The following is an 8695-nucleotide window of genomic DNA, read 5'->3' on the forward strand; positions in this document are numbered from 1 at the left end:
AGGTCCTACCTGGGCAGCAGTTCTTGAATTGCAGCTCTGAAAATCTCACCATCCTCTTTTCCCCTAGGAAACCTATCTGGTTTAGTCCAGGATATTGATCATTCATTCATTTAATGGATAGTAATGGAATGCTTACTGTGTGCCAGGCACCGGGATGCAGCAGTGAATAAGGCAAATACAGTCTTTGATCCATGAGAGAGGCAAATTGTGAACAAATTTACAAAGAAATATAGTTTGGGATTGTGGTAGTTCACTTGAAAGACGCTGTGGTAGGGCTTCCCTGGTGGCGCAGTGGTTAAGAATCCGCCTGCCAATGCAGGGGACACAGGTTTGAGCCCCAGTCCGGGAAGCTCCCACATGCTGCGGAGCAACTAAGCCCGTGCGCCACAACTACCGAGACTGCGCTCTAGAGCCCACGAGCCACAACTACTGAAGCCCGTGCACCTAGAGCCCGTGCTCCGCATCAAGAGAAGCCACCTCGGGCTTCCCTGGTGGCGCAGTGGTTGGGAGTCCGCCTGCCGATGCAGGGGACACGGGTTTGCGCCCCGGTCCAGGAGGATCCCACGTGCCGCGGAGCGGCTGGGCCCATGGGCCATGGCCACTGGGCCTGCGCGTCTGGAGCCTGTGCTCTGCGGCGGGAGAGGCCACAGCAGTGAGAGGCCCGCGTACTGCAAAAAAAAAAAAAAAAAAAGAGAAGCCACCTCAATGAGAAGCCTGCACACCGCAAGGAAGAGTAGCCCCGCTCACCACAACTAGAGAAAAAAGCCCGTATGCAGCAATGAAGACCCAACACAGACAAAAATAAATAAATAAAATTTTAAATATATATATATAAAAGAAGATGCTATGGTAGCGACTGCTAAAGGAGGATAGGAGTGGTCGGGAGGCCCTCTCTGAGGAGGTGCTGTCCACACTGAGGCCTGAGTGTGTGAGGAACCTTCCAGAGGGTGCTCTAGGCAGTCAGAGTCACAGATGCAAGGGTCCAGAAGTGGGAAGAGCTTGGTGTGTTCACGGAGGAGGAGGCCTGTAGGGCTGGAGTCGAGTGAGCACGACGGGGATGATACCAAAATCAGGTGGACCAGATCCTAAGGGGCTCCCAGGCCTTGTAGAGGAGTTTGTGTTTCTAGATGGGTTCCACTGGGAAGCCTTGAAGGGTCTGAGCAGAGGAAGGATGTCGTCAGGGGGAGGAGGTGAACCTGGGCTTGGTTCTGACCATGACTAAGGTGGACAAAGAAACAGCAGGGCCCTCAAGCCCCATTTTAAACAGGCAGTCGGTGAGGACCCCACCTTTCTTGGCTTTTAGAGTCTGGGAAATTTTCCAGACGTTTTTTTCCTGTTCCTTTGCAGGCGGAGATAATGCACCTGACCGACTCTGCAGTGCGTCGCCAGCTCTTTCTTGATGTGCTCGATGGGACCAAGGCGTTAGTAAGTGTGTCTGGGAGATTTCCCATTCCTCCCAGGGAGAAGGTCTCCGAGGTCAAATAGCTGCTCGCAGCCTGCAGCCGCAAGAGTGGTCAGGTCAAAGGGCTCAAGCGGCCTGGGAGGCCCGAGGCTGCAGTGGGAGGCAGAGGCCTGCTGCCGCCGTGCCAACCCCTGGCCTCTTCCCCGTGACCCACCCCTGTGAGCTTGCTGCTGGGAAAGAAAGGCCTGAGGCCGAAGGTGCCTGCGGACGGAGCTCACATCTTCCCGCCTCGTCAGCTCACAGGAAGCCTGATGTTAACTGTGTGCCGTCTCCCCTCAGCTCCTAGTCCCCGCCTCCGTGAACTGCCTCCGCCTGGGCTCCATGACGTGCACTCTGCTGCTTATTCTTCTCCGGCAGTGGAAGAGGTGAGCCCTGTGACAGGAGGGGCGGCCTGTCCCATCCTCTTTAGTGATGCTTGCCTTATCCTTCCCGAAGGGGAGGAAGTGGGTGTGAAATGGGCTGGGCTCCCCTCGTGGGGCACGAGACTCAGGCAGACACCTGATGTGAGGCTCACTGCTCCACAGGCATCCTGAGGGGGAGCAGGGCAGTGTGTGGCCTTTTTCTGAGGTGTGTTCTCCCCGCCCTCTCCTCTCCACGTTGCTTCTAGTGAGTTAGGTTCTGTGGATGAAATCCTCAGACCCTTGACGGAGATCCTGGAGGGAGTGCTGCAGGCAGACCAGCAACTCATGGAGAAGACCAAGGCCAAGGTGTTCTCAGCATTCATCACGGTGCTGCAGATGAAGGAGATGAGAGGTGAGGGGCAGAGAGGAGCCGGTGGAGCGGTCTCCTGGCCCCTGTGCCAGCCAGCCTGGACAGGGCTTCCTCCACTTCAGAGCCAGATGTTTCTCCTGTGAGGCTTGAGTTTTTGGTCTCGGAACTCTTATCTTCAGGAAAACTCTTTTTCTCCTCCCCTCCCATGGGACAGATGCCTTGGTGAGCATGACAGCATCCCCTCCCGTTTGCTTTGCAGTGAGCGACATCCCCCAGTACTCCCAGCTGGTGCTGAACGTCTGTGAGACCCTCCAAGAAGAGGTGATTGCACTCTTCGACCAGACCCGCCACAGTCTGGCATCAGGCAGTGCCACAGAGGACAAGGACAGCATGGAAACTGACGACTGCTCCCGGCCCCGGCACAAGGACCAGCGGGATGGGGTGAGGGGGCACCCTGTCTGTCCTTCCCACACCCATCCACAGATATGAACTGCTGCCTCGTCTGTGCCAGGCCCTGGGGCTGATTAGTGACCAAGACAGTCACAGCCTGGGGAAAGTTAATAAATCAGACTGTGCAGAGATGTGTCAGAATTCCATTGTGGAAAGTCCTGCAGGGGTGAAACAGGGAGAATGTGCAGCATGGAGTTCTCACATCATCTAGGGACTCAGAAAGAAAGTGCCCTTTCAGCAGTGACTTAAAGAACTGGTAGAGAGCCGTGCAGGCCACGGGAGCAGGGGAGCTTCAGGCAGCAAGGACAGCGTGTACTGAGCTGTGGTAACAGTCATCTGGTGTGAGCCAAGATGAAGTGAGGCCTGGAGAGCTGGGGGCTAGATGACCAGCAGCCTTGTCAGGGTCTTTGGTCTGGCTCCTAAGTGAAATAGGAAACGATTTAAGGATTTTAAGCAAGGGAGAGGAAACATGAGATTTGTACTTTAGAAAGTGTGCTGGATGTAGTATGGAACACTTTTTCAAACTGTGGGTCAGGACCTATAAATGGGTCCTGAGCTCATTTGGTTACAACCAGCATTTTTTTTTTTTTTTTGCGGTACGCGGGCCTCTCGCTGCTGTGCCCTCTCCCATTGCGGAGCACAGGCTCCGGACGCGCGGTCTCAGCGGCCATGGCTCACGGGCCCAGCCGCTCTGCAGCATGTGGGATCTTCCCGGACCGGGGCATGAACCCATGTCCCCTGCATCAGCAGGCGGACTCTGAACCACTGCGCCACCAGGGAAGCCCCACAACCAGCATTTTTTAAACGAAGTAGAATAAAACATAAACGAAAATATCTGTGCTTTGCAGGAGATAAGGGTAGGTTTAATGAAAACATGTAAGTATGCCTATACTGGAGCGTAGTATAAACCGTATTATTACTTTGGGTGGCTCATGGTCAACAGTAAGTGTGAAAAGCCACTGGGATGAAGAATGGAGTAGAGAGGATCCAGAGAGAGTGAAGGCCCATTTAGTAGGTGACTGCAATAGTGCAGCTAGAGGGGAGGCCACTTTGACTCCACGCAGCCGCGGGCTCGGGCGGGGGGATGGGGAGGAGCGCTGACACGGCTTGATGGCAGTTTCGGGTGGTGGGGAGGGCGCTGGAGTCCTGTCTCAGCCGGCTCACTCGGAGCGGGGGTGACTGGGGGCAGTCCGTCCTCTTCCTCCCCTCCTCCTCCCCCTGCACTGCCTCCTTCCCTTTCACCCATCTTTGCCCCTGGGCCTCAGCAGGTGTGTGTCCTGGGCCTGCATCTGGCCAAGGAGCTGTGTGAGGTGGACGAGGATGGCGACTCGTGGCTGCAGGTGACCCGCAGGCTCCCCCTCCTGCCGACCCTCTTCACCACCTTGGAGGTGAGCCTTCGCATGAAGCAGAACCTGCATTTCACTGAGGCCGCGCTGCACCTGCTCCTTACCCTGGCTCGCACCCAGCAGGTAGGCAAGCCCGAGGGAGCCTCTTTGCTTATGCTGGGTGGGTTCTGATGCTGCCTGTGAGTCTCCCAGCCCAAGACCTCCACCTGCCCTTGGGTGGGGCGGCTGCGGTGACAGCTTCCATCTCATTCTGCATCTTTCCCTCCCAGGGGGCCACAGCAGTGGCTGGAGCCGGCATCACCCAGAGCATTTGTTTGCCCCTCCTCAGTGTGTACCAGCTCAGCACCAATGGGACAGTGCAGGTGAGTGCCAGTGGCCTGCCACTGCCTCCCCCCAGCCCCCCTTGGTGCTTCACTTGCCCCAGAAGTTGCTCTCTTTAGTGGCCTAGTTAATGCACTGATGGTGCAGAATCCTCCCTGCCCCCAGACTGACCTCTAGCAAGAGAAGCTCACACAGTTAGTTAGTGCTGGACACGGGTCTAGAACCTAGATTCCTGTAACTGCTGCCTTCGGACCCCGTCTGGCCCTGCTGCCGTCCATTCCAGGAGCTTTTCTATTCCGACCAGCCAGGCTGCCTCAGCTGCTGGGCTGCAGGGAGGCCCCGCTCTACCTGTCAGCTGGGTTCCTCGGCGCTGTCGTGATTCTGTCTGTTGTTTGTGTCTCAGACGCCCGGCACCTCTCGGAAGTCGCTGGACGCCCCCTCTTGGCCGGGTGTCTACCGCCTGTCCATGTCCCTGATGGAGCGGCTCCTCAAAACCCTGCGCTACAACTTCCTGACCGAGGCCCTGGACTTCGTGGGGGTTCACCAGGAGCGGGCCTTACAGGTGAGGGGCCGCTGGGATCCTTGGGGTCGGGGCTTGGGGTTCAGGGGTGTCTGGACTGTTCGGGTCTGAGGCTTGGCAGTTGAGCGGTGCCAGTGCTCCCGCTTCTGAGATGCCGTGAGGACTGTTGGCTGACAGGCCGAGCAGTGTGGCTGCCCTGCTGAGGGAGGGGAACGGTCTGGGATCCGCTCAGACAGAAACCTCTTAGTCAGAAACCGCTTCGTCCAGCCCCCTGTTAACGCTGCCCCCTCAGCGTATGTGGACCCAGGACCTCTCCTCCCTGCGGGAGGGCGGGAGCAGGCGTGGTAGGTCCCTGAGTCACCCCATCCTTCCCCGTGTCCCCCCTCCCAGTGCCTCAATGCGGTGAGGACGGTACAGAGTCTGGCGTGCCTGGAGGAGGCGGACCACACCGTGGGCTTCCTCTTGCAGCTCTCCAGCTTCAGGAAGGAGTGGCACTTCCACCTGCCTCAGCTTATGCGGGACGTCCAGGTGGGGCCTCAGACCTGCTTCTTGAAGGGTCTGGGGAAATGCTCGGAGGGGATGGGGCAGGCAGTGAATCGCAGGCCTGTTCCTGGAATGTGGGCTTTTTCTTTAGGTATCACAGGGTTTGGTTTCACACTGCTCCCCTCTGGAGCCGAATTTTCCCTCCACAGGACAGGGCAGCCTCATAGGTTGAGAAGCTGGGCTCTGTGGGATCGACCTTGGTTCGCATCCCTTAGAACAGGACTTGGGAGCCAGCCGAAGAGGGGGGCAGGGAAAGAACACAGGCTCTGGAGTCAGACAGGCCTGTCATTTGCTGGTTGTGTGAGCTTGGCGAAGTTACTTCACCTCTCTCTAAGCCTTTTTCTTCTTCTGTAAGATGGGAAAATTATCCCCATCTTACTTATTTACTTAGGACCTCATACTGTGCCTGGCATCTAGCTGGGTCCCAGGGAAACCGTCCAGGCATCTGTTGACCCACAGTTTGCAGTCAAGCGTGCTTGGTGGCGTGAGATTTTGAGCTAGAGAATGTAGGGAGGGGCTCAGGGGGCCGGAGAAGTACGTTGTTACCATAGAGACCTGCATGGTCGGTCTAGTTGGTTGGGCTGCTGCCTCGAGGCTCCCCCTCACCCCTCCCCTGGGTTTGCTACAGGTAAACCTGGGCTACCTGTGCCAGGCCTGTACCTCCCTCCTGCACAGCCGCAAGATGCTGCAGCACTACCTGCAGGTAACTGAGCCCTTGTCCGCTGCTGCTGCCTGGACCGCCTCACCCCTGGCTTCCGTGGGCTCCAGCCATCTCTTGTCTCCTCCCCAGAACAAAAACGGGGAGGGCATCCCCTCGGCTGTCGCCCCCCGAGCTCAGCGGCCACCCACAGCTGCCCCCTCCTGCTCCTCCTCCAAGCAGCCCACTCCTGACACAGAGGCCTCGGAGCAGCGGGCCTTGCACACCGTCCAGTACGGGCTCCTCAAGATCCTCAGCAGGACCCTGGCGGCCCTGCGCCACTTCACCCCCGACGTGTGCCAGATCCTGCTGGATCAGGTACCAGCCACCTGTGCCACCAGCCTCCAGTGGAGCCGTGAAGGCTGTGCTGTGCCCTGCTCTGCACCAAGAGCTGCCTGGGCCCTCTGGGGCCCTACATCGCTCTCATCTTGCCTTGCCTTGCAGTCCCTGGACCTTGCTGAATACGACTTCCTGTTTGCCCTGAGCTTCACCACTCCCACCTTTGACTCCGAAGTGGCCCCCTCTTTTGGGACCCTTCTGGCCACAGTGAATGTGGCCCTAAACATGCTTGGTGAGGTAAGTTGGCCCCTCAACCCAAGTCTTCCCGTGGGCACGTTTATCTAGCCTTCCCTTCATCAAGTGAGTGTGATAGAGCCGACCTGTAAGAATTAGCGTGAGACTTAAATGAATAACTGATGAAATAGCTTAATGTAGGCCCTGCAAAATGGAAGCTCTCAATGAGTTGGAGCTGTTACTGTCACCTTATTTTTTTAACCCCCATTTCTTTTTCTCCAGCTGGACAAGAAAAAGGAGCCTCTCACCCAGGCAGTGGGGCTCAGCACACAAGCGGAAGGGAGCAGAACACTGAAGTAAGAAAGCCTCCTTCCGGGATTGGTTTGGGGCTGGGGCAGTCTTGGGCTGGCTCTTCTCTTGGCGCAGTGGCCCACCGCACACTGCCAGCTTGGCCCTCCCTGCAGCAGCGCCCAACCTGCTCTCCTCCAGGTCCCTCCTGATGTTTACCATGGAGAACTGCTTCTACCTGCTCATCTCCCAGGCAATGCGTTACCTTAGGGACCCGGCTGTGCACCCCCGGGACAAGCAGCGGATGAAGCAGGAGCTCAGCTCAGAGTTGGTAGGATGGGTAGGGGGCCCTGCCTGGTGGGGCAGGGCCACTGGGGAGGGGCCCTAGGAGGTCCCAGTCCCCCACTTCCCGTGGCCAGCCCTGAGGGTGGGGGACGCGGGGCCTCATCAGGTGCTTTTTCTCTTGCAGAGCACTCTGCTCTCCAGCCTCTCACGCTACTTCCGCCGGGGAGCCCCCAGCTCCCCTGCTGCTGGCATCCTTCCCTCGCCTCAGGGCAAGTCCACCTCTCTCTCCAAGGTCAGCCCTGAGAGTCAGGAGCCTCTGATCCAGCTAGTGCAGGCCTTTGTCCGGCACGTGCAAAGATAGGGCCTCGGGCCCGCCGCCACTCTCCACCAGCCTGCATGGGGGCCCTGGGCAGTAGGGGTGCTGCTGGCCTGAGGGGCCTGTCTGGGGCTGAGAGCAGCTCCTGTCACCCTCCCCAGAGTAGCCACGACTCCAGCCACCAGCCCCCAGCATTATTTTTGTAATAGATCAAGAGGTCAACAGCGGGGAGCCACGAGTCTGCTGCGCTCACGGTCTCATGTTCAGAATGCCCCCAAGAGGTGTATTCATTTCCTTCAAGCATTCCCCACAGCACTTGACCCTGGCCCCGGGGAGAGATGGGGGAGCCAGTGTCACGTGCAACCAGGAGAGGCTGTACGCACGGGTTTGAGAATCTGTTTTCCACGCTCTGTTCTTGCAGTTTTGGGTAATATTGTGGTCTATTTATACAAATATTAAAATACTGTTTATACACAACCATGTGGGGTGTACCTTCAAAGCCCAAGGACTAGCCAGCTCTCAGAGCATCGAACCGCCTCCCTCGGCCGAGGGCCCAGAGTGGAGTGGAGGTTTGGGGAAGGCGAGATAGCCACCACTGACCTAACGAACATTCCTCCGTTCACATCTTGGTGTTGGGGGTGCTGGGTGGGCGCTCAGATTCCGCCCCCCCAACCCCTACCACGCACCTCCACTTACAGCTGGCTGAGCTCACCACCGGCTAGAGCCTTCCTTGAAGCTCTGCTCCTGTTTATAGCTCTGTGCCTCCCCCTCCCTTCAGAAGGCCCGCCAGTGGGGCCCACCAGCCTCCAGCCTCTAGCCTCCTTGGGACCTAATCGCAGAGTTCTGGGCCCGGCTACAGGCCTTAATCTAAAACTGGCTTGTAGCCCAGAGCTACCACTTGAAGTTTCTGGAACCAGACTGACCTGGGTTAGAGTCCCTGCGTGGCCACTTGCCAGTTATGGAACGTTGCGGAGGTGACTTTCTGATCTCTTCTTCCCTCATCTGCGAGGACGACACGAGAATACACGTGAACATGCTTGGCTCAGTGCCGGGCCCCTGGGAAGCACTGTCAGCCGGCAATTACTCGAGCTTAAACTATCGTGCAAATTTTACAGTCCCCTCTACCCGATTTTAGGCAAGTCTTTCTTAGGAATAAAACATCTATTATGCAGCTTCCTGGGACTTCCCTGGTGGGTCCAGTGGTTAGGACCCTGCGCTTCCACTGCAGGGGGCCTGGGTTCAA

The 8695-nt window shown here is 57.5% G+C and overlaps 1 protein-coding gene across 4 annotated transcripts in view; it reads left to right on the forward strand.

The window, feature by feature from the left end:
* Positions 1 to 7929, forward strand: part of NUP188 (nucleoporin 188) — a 42288-nt gene extending 34359 nt beyond the window's left edge. For 2 of the 4 annotated variants that reach the window (XM_004269121.3, XM_049711731.1), the window contains 14 exons: positions 1348 to 1425; positions 1742 to 1827; positions 2070 to 2215; positions 2433 to 2614; positions 3892 to 4092; positions 4239 to 4331; positions 4694 to 4852; positions 5201 to 5338; positions 5982 to 6056; positions 6144 to 6368; positions 6495 to 6626; positions 6846 to 6919; positions 7053 to 7182; positions 7321 to 7929. In XM_004269121.3, coding sequence (XP_004269169.2) covers positions 1348 to 1425; positions 1742 to 1827; positions 2070 to 2215; positions 2433 to 2614; positions 3892 to 4092; positions 4239 to 4331; positions 4694 to 4852; positions 5201 to 5338; positions 5982 to 6056; positions 6144 to 6368; positions 6495 to 6626; positions 6846 to 6919; positions 7053 to 7182; positions 7321 to 7497 — 1896 coding nt within the window. In that variant the 3' untranslated portion in view covers positions 7498 to 7929. The remainder of the gene's footprint in view (positions 1 to 1347; positions 1426 to 1741; positions 1828 to 2069; positions 2216 to 2432; positions 2615 to 3891; positions 4093 to 4238; positions 4332 to 4693; positions 4853 to 5200; positions 5339 to 5981; positions 6057 to 6143; positions 6369 to 6494; positions 6627 to 6845; positions 6920 to 7052; positions 7183 to 7320) is intronic. The other 2 variants (XM_033427017.2, XM_033427016.2) reach the window with 2 other exon arrangements.
* Positions 7930 to 8695: the final 766 nt, after the last annotated feature.

This window comes from Orcinus orca, chromosome 6, assembly GCF_937001465.1.
Source record: "Orcinus orca chromosome 6, mOrcOrc1.1, whole genome shotgun sequence".
NCBI lineage: Eukaryota > Metazoa > Chordata > Mammalia > Artiodactyla > Delphinidae > Orcinus > Orcinus orca.